The sequence below is a fragment of the Microcebus murinus genome, chromosome 13 (assembly GCF_040939455.1).
Source record: "Microcebus murinus isolate Inina chromosome 13, M.murinus_Inina_mat1.0, whole genome shotgun sequence".
In the NCBI taxonomy this organism is placed as follows: domain Eukaryota; kingdom Metazoa; phylum Chordata; class Mammalia; order Primates; family Cheirogaleidae; genus Microcebus; species Microcebus murinus.
In genome coordinates, this window is record NC_134116.1 from 75214345 (window position 1) to 75231626 (window position 17282).

The following is a 17282-nucleotide window of genomic DNA, read 5'->3' on the forward strand; positions in this document are numbered from 1 at the left end:
TCCTGGAATCAGTCCCTGGATAAGTCATTTTCTAGATTGTAAGAGGAGCTTTAAAATCTTTTTTCTAGCGTATTAACTCCCCATAATAAGGTATAGTGCCAGCCAAATAGGCAATTTTTCCTAAGTAGATGATTTAAAAATAACAATGGTAGACCAACAGAGTCAATCCAAATTCGTAATTAATCATGCAAAGAAAATGACACACGTCACAGGAGCCTGCCGATTACCTGCCCCGCAGGTGCCCGCCCGCCCCGCCCACTTACGCGACGCCAGCCGGCCCTGCTCCGGAGGGGCGCTGTCCGCGGACTGGGTGCTGGACACGGAGGAGACGCTGGAGCTCCGGACGAAGCCAAACGCCGCCAGCTTGGCTGCCGGGAGACGGGAGTACCCAGGAGGACGAAGCCCAGATTTCGGGAGACTGGACTTTACAGCATTTGAACTGGAGACTTTCTTTAAATCTGCCAGCATGAACCCAAACCAAAAAAGAGAGAGACAGAGAGAAAATTATTCTCAGATCACGACAAGATAGAGAATACCAAGGATGGATAAACAACCCTTTTTAGGACCCCAAAGAAAGGTATACAATGCTTAGGACAGTGAAGCAGAGAACAACTTATTGTTAGAAGTTACCCTTTACCCTGAAAGAGAAACATGTAAAGGAAAAAAAAAAAAAAAAAAAAGAAGTTACCCTAGATTTGTGACATTGAGATATATCTTACATTTTGACATACAAAGAACCCTGTGGCGTATATTCACTAGTAATCTTAACCAGTATTTAGCAGGCCTTATAAAAAGCTGTACAGAAATCATCTCACTGACCTTCTGTTGGTTGCAGGGAGGAGGAGGGAGGAGTATAAACTGTGGAGCTAGCCAGGTTGAAATCTGAGCCCTCCCGGCTACTAGCTGTGCAGCCCAAGCCCTGCCCGAGCACCCAGAGCCACAACCTCCTTTCCCGTACAGAGTCCAGGTGAGCAAGTGGCCTTCCAATGTAGTGTATTACTGCTTCTGCCACAGAGCTTGATGTTAGATTTCTTTTCTCCTTTTTCCATTATCTATTTTTATGTTATGTCCAAACTTCAAAATTACTTCCCAAATACGTGCAAAGTCATCGTGCTTTGAAATAATAAAGTACCAAGTTACAAATCCAGTATCTCAGCATCACTGCGTTGGTCTGCAGCAGGCTCCGTCAATAGAAGTGCAACAATTATGACACTGTGTGCCCAGGTGAAGGCAGAATGTGCACAGCTGTGGTTTCCTGACTCCCGGGTCAGGACTAGGATGGTAGGAATCAGGTGAGTACAGAAGCAAAAGGGTATAGGGAGGTGGGCTGCAAATATTCCCAACTCAGGCCTGTCCTAGTGTTTGGGGAAAAATAAACGTTGAACCATGAAAAAGAAGAAACAATGCACTAACGAGTAGTAATGGTCCATTTGTATCAGCAGTCAATGTCATGTTTAATGCCTTCACACTGGGGTTCTCTTATCATTTTGTATATTTTAGATGATATCCTCAGAACAGTGAAAATATCTCTATGTATGAGATATCATATTTACAATAAGTTTATACCAAATTGATTTCAGATGATGTCTGTAGAAGAGTAAAAGAATGGCTAAAAATCAGATGTAATTTCAATAATAGGTATACAGTAAGAGAGCTGAAAATGGCATTGAAATGGGCTATCTTCTTTCTAACATAATTAATAACTGACTTTAGATTGTACAAAATCAAGAGAAAAGAATACAAACAAAATACTTTTTCTAGAAAATAAACCCATATTTGTGAAAGAAGGAAAAGTCGGAATTCTTTATAGAGCACCTTGGCATGTGGTGAGCATCCATTTAATTTAATATTGATTAAGGAATGAAAATGAAGTGTATTAAATCACTACATGAGCTAATGAAGACATTGGATGTGTTCAAACAGAAATTTATCTTATTCTACCCTTACTTATATTCAATTATTATTATTCTACCCTTACTTATATTCAATCAAGATATTAATCAATATCTTCAGTAGAAAGGTAGCAGTGGAACATGTAGATATATAAAAAGAAGAGGAGGATGGATAGCACAGAATTCCAAGTACACAGGAAGTAGGTCTCTAAACTATTTTCTAGCTTTCTCTTTCCCCTAGTCCAGACCCTCCTTTAAATAAAGACACATAGTGTGTGTGTGGGGGTGTGTGTGTGCATGTGTGTATGTTCGGGCTACTTGCAGGAGTATACTTTGCCCCAACTCGCTGTGTAGGTTTTTGATTACAGAGGAATTATACTCAAGGAGCTGTGCTCAATGATATCTAAGTGGCTTTATTCACCTCTGGACCAGATTCAGATGACAACATTCTGGATCCTGAGCTGGTGCTATAAAGAATGAGACTTTTGGGAGCTGTCCAATGCTAGGACAAGTGAATACCCACATGCAAAGAAGTGTAGTTGGACCCCTATCTCATACCATATACAAAACTTAACTCAAAATAGATAATGAACCTAAATTTAAGAGATAAAATTATAAAATGCTTAGAAGAAAACATAGTTATAAATCTTCATAAACTTGAATTAGGTAAAGTCTTCTTAGATATGACAGCAAAAGCATAAAAAAGCATAAACAACAAAAAATAGATAAATTGAGCATTATCAAAATTTAAAACTTTTTTATTTCAAAGGACACAATCAAGAAAGTAAAAAGACAACCCCACAGAATGGGGAAAATATTTGCAAATCATATATGTGATAAAGGACTTTTACTAAAAATGTATAAAGAACTCTTATAAATCAAGAATAAAAAGACAAACCAATTTAAAAATGTACAAAGGATCTGAATAGACAGCATGAAAGGAAGTTCAACATCATTAGTTTTAGGAAAGTGCTAATCAAAACCACAATGAGGTACCCACTATGATAATTATTATGATCAGAAATTATCTCAGAAAGCAGAGTAAAAAGTGTTGGAGAGGTAGTAGACAAATTGGACCCCTCACACACTGATGATGGAAATATGCAATGGCATGGCCACTTTAGAAAACAGATTAAATACACAGTTATCATATAACCCAGCAATCCCACTCCAAGATATATACCCAAAAGAAAGAGAACAAATACCTACACAAAAACTTGTATACAGTGGCATCATTGAGAAGATATACCATAAGAAGATACATCATAAAGAAAAAACACCTCAAAATGTCCATCAACCGATGAACCTATAAATAAACTGTGGTATATCCATATCATGGACTATTATTCAACAATAAAAAAGAATTGTTATGGACTGAACTGTAAGACTCCAAAATCCATACATTGCAGCCCTAACCCTCAATATGACTGTATTTGGAGATAGAGCCTTTAAAGAGGTAATTAAAGTTAAATGAAGTCATAAAGGTAGGCCCTAATTCTACATGACTGATGTCCTTACAAGCAGTGGAACGGACATCAGAGATCTCTCTATCTCTCTGCCCACGCATAACGAAAAGGCCACGTGAGGGCACAGTGAGAGGATGATCATCTGTAAACCAAGAGGAAAGGCTTCATCAGAAACCAACCATGCTGGCACTTGGGTCTTGGACTTCTAGCCTCCAGAAGTATAAGAAAATAAGTTTCTAAGCTATTAGTCTATGGTATTCTATTATGGCAGCCTGGGTAAACTAATACAGGAATGAACTACTGATACATGCTATAAATTGGATGAACTTTGAAAACACTAAGGCAAGTGAAAGAAGCCAGACACAAAAGGTAACATATTGTATGACTTCATCATATGAAATGTCTAGAATAGGCAAATCTATAGAGACAGAAAGTAGATCAGTGGTTGCCAGTGGCTGAGGTTTGAGGGAAATGTGGAGTGACAACAAATTGATAAGTTTCTTTTTAGAGTGATGAATTATTCTAAAATTACTGTGGCGATGGCTGCACAACTCTATGAACAGACTTAAAATTATGGCACATATGCTTTAAATGGGTGAAATATATGGCATGTGAATTATATCTCAATAAAATTGTAATCTAAGAGAGACAGAGACTAAGAGAGCATTAGAGCTAGCTAGCTAGTTAACTAGCTCCAGGAAAGGAAAATAAAGTCATGATAGAAGATACAGAAAATTAGGCAGAAGATGAATGACTAGATCAGCCCTTCTCAACCCAGAAGACAGATGACTAAAACAGAGGCATTTGCAGTGTCAGTATCACAGCCACTTCACAATAGCTCAAGGGGTCAGAAAATGAAAATTACCTCAAGAAGAGTAAAAATGAAGAAGACATAGGAGGACGAGGAGGAGAACCGAATTTCCTTCCTGCTCCCATATCCACTCAGTTCAGCTGAGTTCAAGAAACACTCATAGACTCCATGTGCCATTATAGCTCTTACAAAATAAAAACAAATGAGGCAAAGTCTCTGCTAACAGCACCATCAGACAATCAAATGTGCTAAGTGGCATGGCAGAGGCGTGAACCCAGAGCTGTGGGAGCACAGGGAGGGATACCCTCTCCCTGCCTGGGCTGAGCGAGGAATGGGCTCTTGAAGGCGGCGAACAAGAGTGAGTCATAAAGGATCAACAGAAGCTGGTAAGTTGGGACTAGAGAGGGCATTTCAGGGGAGGAAACTGCAGAGGTCTGCTGGAAGAATTTTGTCTTTCTCCTGACAGCAATGTGGAGCCAATAAGGAATTTTTAAGGAAGGAGAATAGGGGTTGACTTGCTACATGGAGGATGGGTTGGAGGGGGGCAAGGCTGAAGGCAGGGAAATCAGTTGAAGGCAGCAGGTAAAGAGAAAAGTCCTGATGCTCTGGGAGCAGGGATGGGGTGGAGTGGATGGATTTAAGTTATGCAAAGAGCAGGTCTTGTGGTAATTCTCTTTGTTATAGGAACAAGAAAAGGTCTACATACCTGAAAGATTTCCAAGGGAGCCACTGTAGTTAAACCATGCCCCACTGAGATCATGCACACCTGAAAATACAACAATTCGTAGGGACTTTAGGAAACTCCGGCCAGAAAAGCCCTGTGGAAGGGTCTCCTACGGAGTGGTCGGACAGCCTGTGGACTCCCTCCCTGTGATCGGCAAAGCGAACTGCAGAAGAGCAGGATGATCACAGGACGCCTGACCAGGCAAGGTTGTGAACAGAGGGAGGAGGGCTCAGACTTGATGCTTTTGATTACAAAAACTCTGTCTAGCAAGAAGTAAAGAGTACAAGTGCATGAGCGCGCGCACACACACACACACAGTTTTTGCTAGCTTCCTTATACGTGTGTACATAATCTGGGAATGATGAACAAAAGAAAAACTTACCAGATGGTGGTGGCTCACTGGCATTATTTAATATCCAGGCCAGAAAGAGAAACTAGCGAAAGTTGTTTGTTTTGTTAATGTTTTCTGAGTTGAAAACATTGTTCTAAGGTAAAAACAGACCACTATGCTAAGTGAGCAATCATCTACAAAACCATGTAAACCTACTCATGCAGTGCGTTTATAATTGAGGTCCAAATCTTGAGTTGACTGTTTTATAACAACCTAAAAAAATCAAAGTTAAGCATTTTTGGTCTTTAGAATGACTAGGATCTGAGTGCCTGCATTTGCATTTCTGTTTGAGGCATGTTATATTACCTAAAGTGATGGCTTTTAACCCAGAGATTCACAAGTACCCAGTGACAATATTTTCCACTGGATTAGAATAAAACAACCACCAGAGAGTTCAATTGGTGCCAAAGAAGAGAATTGAAAAGTAGGAGGATCAGGGAATGAGCATAAAAGAGTATTACCAACAGAAAGAAATTAGCAGAAGGTAAAAGTCATAGAAATACTCCAAATGTCAGGCTTTGTTGCTGGACAGATCTGCTTATAAATAGAAGCTGTTTCAAAAGATATGCCAAATACAGGGTGACCTTGTATTGACATGTCTTTCAGAATTAGAACGGTTTGTCAACTATTTTTAACTGATTCCTGATTCTAAAGCTACTAATGTTACTAAACTGTTATGTTATGCATGTAGATTGACAAAACTCTTGGATTCTATATTAGTACATATTGGGGAAAACATCAGAGGCTCAAAACCTAATCAAAAAGAATAATACTTTTATGAACAAATTCAGTTAAATCATCTGTTTTCAGATGAATAGCTTCAGCATTTCAAAATGGATGAAAAAGTAAAGCAGATACTCTATTTGCTAAGGAAACAGCTCAGAAAGTTATCATATGATGACCTAAGAAGTCTTTTCCACGGAGTGCATTTAAAAACATAGTTCTCACAATGATTTTACAATACAGATGAAATGGATTCATTTTACAGCACTGAACAGCACCCTCAGAGATGCTGGTCACCAACGCTGACTTGATTTAAGCAGAAGAAGAGACTGCCAGCTCAAGGTAGGAGACAGGACAGAGGCATTTTATCCTCTCTAATCAAATGTGCTTGAAAATGAGAATAATTCCATTTTAAGAGGTAAGATTAAAAATAAGAGCTCACATTTATTGATTGCTTTCTCTCAAGCACTCTACGTATTCAAACCTGGAACAACAGAGAGACAGGTACTTACTGAGCCAGACATTTCATCAGCTTCTGGAACACAGAGCACGGTGGGGGCCTGGACTGCAGACCGGAGGAGGACACAGCCTACAGCAGAGGAGACTGCAGTGCTGCAGTGGAAGGAGAAACCTGCTCACCTCCCAGCCTGGGTGGCCACAGGCTCCAACGTGCACATCCAAGGAAGGGGGGGTGAAGCAAGAAGTGAGCTGAGAAATGAGGGAGAAATGGGGTACCCCTACCCCACTAACTCCCCTTCTACGAGTGCAATAAACCCCAATACCCAGGTGTTTACCTCTTACCCCTCACCCCCTGCAAACCCCAGAGTTGAAGGAAATACTCTTCTAAAGAATTTGAACAAAATAACTCCAAGTGCATCCAACTCAATACTAAAAGATTACAAAGAATTTGAGAAAATCTTCCAGCATAAAACAAAACAACAACAACAACAGAAAAAAAAAAAACTGCCCTGGAGAATATAAAGAAAATTCAAACAACAAAAGATATCTTTTAAAAAGTCTAATTAGTATCTTCAGAGAAATTTCGAAAGATATTGCAACAATAAAGTAAGGAACAATATGCTATAAAAACAAGCAATCTGAAACCCAGAAAGCATTCTTAGAAATTAAAAATAACAAAACAAAAATTCAACAGAAGTGTTAGAAAATAAAGTCAAGTAAGATTGTCTAAAATGTAGAAGAAAAACAGGAGGTAAGAGAAATCATGCAAGGAAAAGGTAATACCAGAGGTCTTTACTTTAGGAGATCCAAAATCAAATAACAGAAATTTCAGGAAGAAAGAGAGAAAACAGAGGGGTAGAAATTAACAAGAAAGAACACAAGATAATTGCCCAAAGCTGAAGGGAGACAGAAATCTTTGAACAGTTTAACAATTGTTTAGCAAGATAAATCTCTCGCTCGCTGTCTCTGGCACACATGTTCACAAGCATGTGCACACATATACACACAAACAAACAGAGAGTCTTAAAACACCAAAAATGAGGGAAGATTCTAAAGCTTTCCGAGAGAAAAAAATCAAGGCACCTACAAAAGAATATTTATCAGACTAGTGTCAGTATTTCTCTTGAACAACACTGGAAATATTTACATTTTGAAAGGAAACTATTTTCAACCTAGAAAATTATTTTTGATCTAGTAAATGCAGAGTAAGGACAGCTTCAGAAATGCAAAAACACTGCAAGTTTGCTTTCTTTGAACTCTCTTTTTAGGAAATTGCCAAGGATGTACTCCAGCAAAACAAACAAGTAAACCAAAGTGAACCACGTAGATCCATCCCAGGAGAAAGGTGAAGAGAAGTTCCAGGAGAATAACATCCGGTTGAGAAGGCAAACAGAGACTGCAGTGTGGAACGTCTCAAAGGAAGGCACCAGGAGAAACAGGAAAAGGCATTCCAAGAATGGAAAGCCCAGGATACAGCTGGTGTCCAGCAAATATTCAGTGCACGATTCCATCCCCTCACTCTGGTGTGAGACTCTGCCTGCCCAAATCACTCTGTACTCTCCAACTTCTGAGCCTGTGCTTTGAAGTCATGATTTTTATGTGGTTTTGGAATAATGAAGGAGGAGAGGGCAGGCAGATAAGGAGACATCCCTCTCCATGACAAAGCCTGGAAGAAAAACTTTGTGGTAGGTGTCCAGACATCTAACAGACAGACATCTTGAGATTCCATATCAACCAAAGGGTAAAGACTGGACAAAAGGGTCCAGATTATTCATCCTCATCCTTACTATTGTTTTCAAAAGCAAACACAATTACAAACGGATCAGCTCACTGCAAGGGCCATACTTCTCAGCTAAATCCCTCAGAATCAGTAATGGAATTTTGCCAGTAGAGTTGAGCCAGGGCTGACATTACTTTACCTTGCTTTTTCCTTCTTAACTCCAGTCAATTCTGATGTGAACCTGGCTCACGGCAACAGGAGGTGTAACAGTTAGTTTTACCTGCCAACTCAACTAGGACATGGGATACTCAGATATCTGGTTAAGCATCATTTCTGGGTGTGTCCAGTGGAGATTAGCATTGGAACAGGCAGACTGATTAAAGCAGATGGTCCTCCCCAACGTGGAAAGGCACCATCCCATTCTTTGGGGGTCTGAATAGAACAAAAGGGAGGAGGAAGGTTGGATTCACTCACTGCCTGAGAGTGGTTGAGCTGGGACATCAATTTTTTCCTGCCCTTGACGTTACCGGTTCTCAGGCCTTTAGGCTCAGACTGGGATCACCCATTGGCTCTCCACCTCTCAGGCCTTCACACTGCACCGCCTGCTTTTCCAGGGTCTCTAGCTTGCAGACCATGGGACTTCTCAGCCTCCATAATCACATGAGCCCATCCCTTAGTCACCTCCTACATTCTCCTGACGTCAGAGCTTTGCCATCACAGCAGTCAATCACGCTGTATCGTAATCGACTTTATAGCTGTTATCTTCAGTGCCTAAGACAGCTTGACACATAGTATGTGCTCAATAAATATTTATTAACTATACAGTTTTTCTCTAAATAAATCAAGGGATACTTATTATGCCTGTGCTCCATCCCAGAGCCACCGAAGCAACTCTCTGGGTCTGCGCTGAGGGAACTCACATTTTCAATAGGTCTCTCCAGGGCATTGCAGGGCATTGTTAGGCATGCTCAGTTGCAATGAAAATAAACCAAAGATAGGACAGTTGCTTGCTGAATGCACAGTGGAAATATAACCATTGCCAACATCCATTTCAATCGTATGTAGAAATGGGTAATGTTGTGGTATGTACTAAGGCAATTGATAGCGCTTTTGCAGGCTTCATGATAAGTCCCAAGGTCACCTGGTATCATTAAGATACTAAAGACACTGTAATTAGCCCATGTTCTCTTTTATCATCTCAGGGATTCACCAGTATATCTCATGGAGATGTTTTCCCATCTGATTTAATCTTCCTTGGTAATGCTGTGGTTCTCATAAAATTAAGTAAAACAGTGGAAAAAACAGTGAAGTGGCTCTTTAGGTGAGAACAATCAATTTTTATCATTCTTAACACGGGAACCAACACTTTGCCCCCTCTGTTTTTCATCTATGCTTTTCCTCCTTGGTCTCAGAGGAATCACTAACCCACTTGGATTCCAAGATCCACCCTTCTGCATGTGCTCTCGGTCCTGTCACTCACTGCCCTCTGGGGGGCCTGGTCCAACTGCTGCCCCCACCCCGCTGTTCCCCAGCTTCTCTCCACACTCACTGTCCCTCACTTATTTCAGATTAGTTCCAACCTCTCCCACGACACTCCAAAACGAAACTCAGCCCTGCTCCCCCCTCCAGCTAGCACCCATGGCTCTGTTCTCCACCAGCACATTTTTAGAAACGGCAGTCTATTCTCATAGCTTCCATTTCCTCACTTTCCATTCACTTCTCCACCTACTAATTAATATGTGACTTCCGCCCCCACATTTTACTAAAATTGCTCATTCAAAACTAGGTCAGCAACTGCTTCCTAATTTTCAATCCCAACAGCCTCTTTGCATTTTTACTGGTCTTCTCTTCTGTGAGACGGTCTTGACCACTTTCTACTTTGGAAACTCCCTCTTCCTTAGACTCGCACGAGACATTTGCCTGGGGTCTCCCCGCCCCCATCCCACGTGTCTGTCTCTTGCTGGCTTCTCTGTTCAGGTGCCCCTTCAACATGGATGTAACATTGGCTTCTGGACCTTCTCCTTCCTCTCCCCTCCCTCCCTTCCTCTCCCTCAATCTGCTCACTCATCTACCCATAAAAATGGGTACATACACCCTCATCTACCCATAAAAATGGTCCCAGTTTCCTAAGGAAGCCACAAACTTCCGGCCTCTCCGGTGTTCTGCCAATGAACCTCACTGTTTCACTTAGTTCATCCAATAAGTTCTTCCAGGCCCAGCTCCCATGTTACCCTTCTAGGAAGCCTTTCCGTACTTGCCAATACAGGATAAGTTTCCCCCGAACATTCTTCCTCCTGTAATAACACCTTTCTACAACACATCCCAGTGCTTTGCTCAGAGGCAGCGCCAGGAGCAGGTGTACTGAATGAACAAATGAACCCCCAGGCCTCATTCTTTCTATCATGGAGCTTTGCTAGAATGTGAACAGTGCTCTTCTGCACTGCCTTTTTCCTCCTTAGAAGCGAAGGATTTAACAATAAATTCCTTTTATAAATGATCATAGCTTTCACTAGCACAGACTTTACACCTAAAGGGATGTAACAATCCTGCTATCTTTGGAGTACTCGAATAACATCTTGAGTTTCATCCCAGGCCTGGTGACAGTAAGACCTCAAAGTTTTAAGCATAACTGTTAAGTCAAAAAGCACTGGATTCAAAAACATAAAAATGATGTAAGTCCCTGCTATAGTCTGGGGGCATCCATAGGATTTCATACTAATCTCTTTCACTTAAAGTCATTAAAAATTAAAACTATTCTTCTAATACAAATCAGAAGATTCAGAACTATTCTTTACTTTGGTAAAGGCAAAAGTCATAGGGGAAAAAATAACATTGTCATTTTAGAATTCTTACACCAGAAATATTGAGCAGATGCTCGCATTTGGCTGAATTGCTAACATTATCATGGCTATTCAAACTGTGTTTGTTTAAATTGTTCTAGTCAAGTTTACTTGCTCTTCAAGATATGTTAATAATTTCATTGTCTACATTTAAAAACTTGGTAGAATTCACCCTACTTTTTAAAAATAATACCAAAGAAGAAAGTTTACAAAGTATGTCAGACTCCAAGATAAAATTTATTTTAATAAGCAGAATTCATAACAAAACTGTATATAAGTTGAGAAAAACTGTCCCAACTTTTCTTTTATGATTGAATTTCTCTGGTTATTTATAGAATGCAGTATTCACATCTATTCCATTAAAAACTTCTATTCTGACACTTCAACTGCTCCTATCAAAAAATATTACAGTTCTTTCAGGTTGCATTGTCTCACACAAAAAACATCACGCTTTCAGCTACACTCAATATATATATTTTAGGCACATTTGCCATCTGCACAAATTATACCCTGACATTCTATACATTGTATAGGTTACCATTTTTTTAAGTAATGTTTTAGGCCATTAGAGATGTTTTTCTGGAAAAAGAACAGGAAACATATATAAATCTACTAAAAAAGGCAGGGCAGAAAAGTATTGCCTTTTTACTCCTTAAAAGTGAGGGATCTAACAACAAATTATTTTTATAAATGATCTTAGATTTGGCTAATTTAGATTTTATGCCTACCTCAAAGGACATAACTGTCCTGCTATATTTTGAGCACTCGAACAACATCTTGAGTTTCATCCCAAGCTTAATGACAGTAAGACCTCAAAGTTTTAAGCAGGACTGTGAAGTCAAAAAGTGCTGGATTCGAAAACATAAAAATGACATAAGAAGGAATGAAGTGTTTGGGTTTATTTATTCCCTAGAAGATATAGGCATATCACGATCTATAAGACCAAAGGGTCTTGAGAAAGATCATTAATTTATGACACAGAAACTCTGGGAGAATAGCATGTATTTACTGTGGAATAGCATGTATTTACTGTGGAATAGCATGTATTTACTGTGGAATAGCATGTATTTACTGTGGAATAGCATGTATTTACTGAATGTCCAGTTCTTTGAGGACACTTTAAGGCCTCAATGCACCTAGTGATACCTGCAGTGCCAACACAGAAGTAGAAACACCAAAATTATTCCAACGAAGTCATAGCTTACTGGCCTGTTAGAGACCTAAGTGGTTTCCTACCTGAAAACTAAAAAAAAAGAAAAAAAAAATGTAGTGAATGCAATTTACAGATCTTAGAATTCAGAATAAAGAAAATCATTTGAAGTTAGAAATATGTAAATGCTAAATTACAAGGCACAGCATTAAGGGCTGTTTCTCCAGCTTTCATTTGCTAAGGTGATAGTTCTCAGAGCCTTGAGTGCCATGTATAATAAAATAAATATGTGAAAATAACCAACATAAGAGCTACAGGGAATCTTAACCTGTTGAATATGTGATACCAGTTAAACACACAAATACAGTCATATACAGACACATTTTAAAAGCATTCTTAATACAATAACAACAAAGCAAAACCATCACTAAATAAATAATCTAGAACTTAAAGTGTAAACACAAAAGGGAAAGTTACACCATCTGATGCTAACAACCTTTGTTGAAAATGCAGGAAATTCCACATATGAAGAATTAATTGATATGCAAATTGTCATAAACAAAAAACCAAACGATATATATAAGACTGATGTTTTCAGGAACTAAACAGCGAGCACAAGGCTGTGATCTTTATAAAAGGAAAACAAACAAGGTGAGCCCTGTCATTGCCCTATTTTACTGCATAGGGATACTTTCCCAGCTATAGCACAAGAAGGAGGAACTCAAACAGAGGCTGTCCATCAAGGTAAGTTGAAGACATAGAGATCATAGTTTGGAAATGTCAAGGAAGCTAGAGAGGTCGAGCATTTTTTCCTATGTTTGTTGGCCACTGTTCTCCTGTCTTCTTTTGGAAAGTAAAAAATGCTCAACATCTCTAATCATCAGGGAAATGCAAATCAAAACCACAATGAGATATCACTTATCTTCAGTGAGAATGGCCTTTTTAACAAGTCGCAAAACAATAAATGTTGGCGTGGATGTGGAGAGGTAGGAACACTCCTAAATTGGTGGGACTTCAAACTAGTTCAACCTTGTGGAAAGGAATATGGAGATACCTTAAAGTGATACAGGTAGATCTACCATTTGATCCAGCAATTCCACTACTGGGCATCTACCTAAAAGATTAAAAGTCACTCTATGAAAAAGATACTTGCACTCAAATGTTTATAGCAGCCCAATTCACAATTGCAAAGATGCAGAAACAACCCAAGTGCCCATCAATACATGAGTGGATTAATAAAATGTGGTATATGTATACCATGGAGTACTATTCAGCTATAAAAAATAACGGTGATATAGCACCTCTTGTATTTTCCTGGCTAGAGCTGGAACCCATTCTATTAAGTGAAGTATCCCAAGAATGGAAAAATAAGCACCACATGTACTCACCAGCTAATTGGTATTAACTGATCAACACCTAAGTGGACATACAGGAATAACATCTATCGGGTATAGGGCAAGTTGTAGGGGAGGGGATGGGTATATACATACATGATGAGTGGGATGCCCACCAACTGGGGGATGGATACGCTTGAAGCTCTGACTCAAAGGGGGGGGGGCAAGAGCAATATACGTAACCTTAATATTTGTACCCCTATCATATGCTGAAAAAAATAAATAAATAAAAAGGAAGCTAGAATGTGTGAAACAGAGAGGAGGGAAACATGCAGACACAATATTCCATAAATCTGCATTCAGGGCCCCTTAAGCCTTTGGATGAATATCAATCTGTGCATGCATCGAGGAAAAAACCCACAAGATTGAGAACAACTTTTGAGGAAAGAACAATTACAAGGCAGATGTAAGAAAAACAATTCCCAGAACTCACACAGGCTGGGAATTGCTCCACTTCCCTTACAGTCAAAATGGAGAAACCTTGCTGAATACACAGGTACTCATTAGGAACTCCAGAAATTAGCTCTAGAATAAAGGCTACTTTATAGATACTCTAAAAGAAATTATAATAAGCCTTAAAAGGATCAAAGTAATTGATAAATAACTAAACTGCCTGCTAGAAAGAGTTCAATACTCTTTAAGGAGATAGAACAGAATGCAAAATCAAACAAGGTAAAATTCACAATGTCTAGGATCCAATCAAAATTACTAGAAATAAGAAGAAACAGGAGAATGAGACTGATAAGCAAGAGAAACGCATGTCAATAGAAACAAATTAAAAAATGACAGAGATAATAACATAACAAAAGAATTTTAAAAGTTATTATAAATAGGGCTCCATATGATCAAAGATGTAGACTTAAACCTGAACATAATAAGGAGAGAAGTAAAATATATTTAAAAGACCCAAATGGAATGTCACAAAATAAAATGTACAATATCTAAATGAAAAAGAAATAGACAAAATGAAATTATGGGCACATTAGACATCACAGAAGAAAAGATCAATGAACTTAAAGACATAGCAATAAAACTATAAAAAATGAAGCACAGAGAGGAAAAAAAGACTGAACATAAATTAACAGAGCCTCAGTGACTTATCAAAGTAACATATATATGCTGACAATAAAGACAGAACAAAAGCATATAAAGAAATCATAGCAAAAATTTCCACATTTGATGATAATATAAATCCACATGTCAAAGAAATATAATGAACACCAAACAGAGTAAACGTAAAGAACACCAACCCAAAGCACATGATAAACTGCTGAAAAACAGTAATAAAAAGAAAATCTTAAAAACAGAGACAAAAATACAGCAGACATTTTGTCTGAAACTATGCAAACCAAAAGACAATGGAATGAAATCCTCAAAGTGTTAATAGAAAAAACTGTCAACCTAGATTTCTATATTCAGTGAAAATATGTTTTAAAAGTGAAGGTAAAATAAAGACTTTTATAGTGTTACAAATAATAAAAGAATTCAACACCAGAATCCTGTACAACAAGAAACATCACAGACATTTCTTCCAGCACATGAAAAATGATACCAGATAGAAATAGGGATCAAACAAAAGAATGAAGAGCAACAGAAATAGTAAAATATGAGGATAAAAAAACCAATATTTTCCCACATTTTAAAATATTTAAAAAATATGATCAATTGTTTGTTTAAAAAAAATTAAAAACAATAAATTATGCGGTTTATAATGTATGTAGAAATAAAATGTATCATCCGGGCGCGGTGGCTCACACCTGTAATCCTAGCATCTAGGAAGCGAAGACAGGAGGATTGCTTGAGCTCAGGAGTTCAAGACCAGCCTGAGCAAGAGCAAAACCTCATCCCTACTAAAAATAAAAAAATTATCCAGGTGTTATGGTGTGCACCCATAGTTCCAGCTACTTGGGAGGCTGAGGCAGGATGATCCCTTGAGCCCAGGAATTTGAAGTTGCAGTGAGCTATGACGATGCCACTACATGGAAGGACAGAGCAAGGCTTCGTCAAAAAAAAAAAAAAAAAAAGAAGAAGAGAAAAAGAAAAATGTATTTAAAAATACCACAGAAAACAGAAGAGAGGAAAGTTTACTCTACTGAGGTATTTATACTATATATTAAATGACAAAATATTATTTAAGGGTAGACTATGATAATTTAAAGCTATATATCAAACTCCTAGGCCATAGATTGACAAACATTTTCTGTAAAGGGCAACATAGTAAATAGGTTAGGCTCTATAAGCCATAACACCTATGTTGCAGCTATTCAAATGTATCATTGCAGTGTGAAATGCAATAAATGAAAACACATGGTTGCATTCCAATAAAACTTTCTTGATGATAACAGGCAGCAGGCCTTCATTCGTGAGAGCCAAAACTGAAAATAACCCAAATATCTACCAATAGGTGAATGGATAATCAAATTGTGATAATACAACCATATAACACTCAGCAATAAAAGGAATGAACTACAGGTACACTTAACAGCTTGAGTGGATCTCAGTAACATTAAGATAAGTGATAGATACAAGACACAAAAAGAGTACACATGGTATGATTTCGTTTATATGCAAGTTTAAAACACACAAACATAACTGATAGTGACAGAAAGCTATCAGTATTTGCCTAGGGTGGGACAGTGGGAGAAGGGACTCTCTGGTAAGAAGCAAAAGGAAATTTGGGGGTTCTGTGTCTGGATTGTGGGTACAAAGATATAGAAATTTATCTAGGTTTGGCCTTGACTTACAAACCTTCCCAGACTGATCCTACCTATTTTGCCCCTGGGGAAGAGTGCATTGGGCCCTCCAGTTGCAGCTGAGTGGCGAAGCTCTGTCATCCTTCTGATTAACAGGAACTAGTAACCACACAGATCTCCACTTGGGTGACACCACTCTGAATTACTAGACTTGCCATCTTGTCAGGGTGACTTAGCATCCCTGAGCCTCATCTGTAAAACCATCTCCTTATCCATGAAACAGAAAACAAACAAACAGAAACTATCTCACAGGGTTGTTTGCAGTTTACATAAAATATTGTTTTATATAATAATCACACTACATAGTTATAATTGTCACCTTCATCATCGTTGTACTTAGTTGTCAAAATAATTCTGTATGCAAGCTCAGCCTCAAAACCAGTTATCATTTTACTTTCCCTGAGGCAAGTCACAGGAGCTGTTTGCCCCTCGGCTTTGCAACAGGTGCATCGTATTGTTTGTGAGGACACTTACTGAACTCCTATTTCTCTCCCGAGACGCTGTGGTAGTCAGCGGTTCAGATGCCCTGCCCATTAGCCGGGACCACTTTCAGTTTCCTTGCTTATCTACACTCCCCTTTTCCAGCTGCTTTGGTTTTCTAAAAGCGGAGCAAATAGACCTGAAAAAATGACTGCAGATAACAGTTTGTACACTGACAGCAATAAGATAGAAGTGTCAATTGCCTGAAAAGCCAATAGATTTTGTGTGTGTGTGGCCCATAACCCATCTGGGTAGAGCTGACATGCTGTGTTTGTTTGGGTCACAACTCAATAGACACGCAGTTTTCAAGGAAATTCTGCACATCGTGTTGTCATACCAGATTGTCATTCCAACTATCATAAGTGTTTTTCAGAAACCCTGACCGTTAACAGAATCACTCTCATCCCCCAAATCACGAAAGAACTGCAAATTGTATCTGGCCATGTTTGCTATTTGCTTCTCACATCTCATAAGCTTGA

At 38.8% G+C, this 17282-nt stretch overlaps 1 protein-coding gene across 1 annotated transcript in view; it reads right to left on the reverse strand.

The window, feature by feature from the left end:
- Positions 1-17282, reverse strand: part of MTUS2 (microtubule associated scaffold protein 2) — a 482544-nt gene that overhangs the window by 285978 nt on the left and 179284 nt on the right. Inside the window, exon 4 of the mRNA XM_076009524.1 lies at positions 264-458. Within this exon, the coding sequence (XP_075865639.1) occupies positions 264-458 (195 nt within the window). The remainder of the gene's footprint in view (positions 1-263; positions 459-17282) is intronic.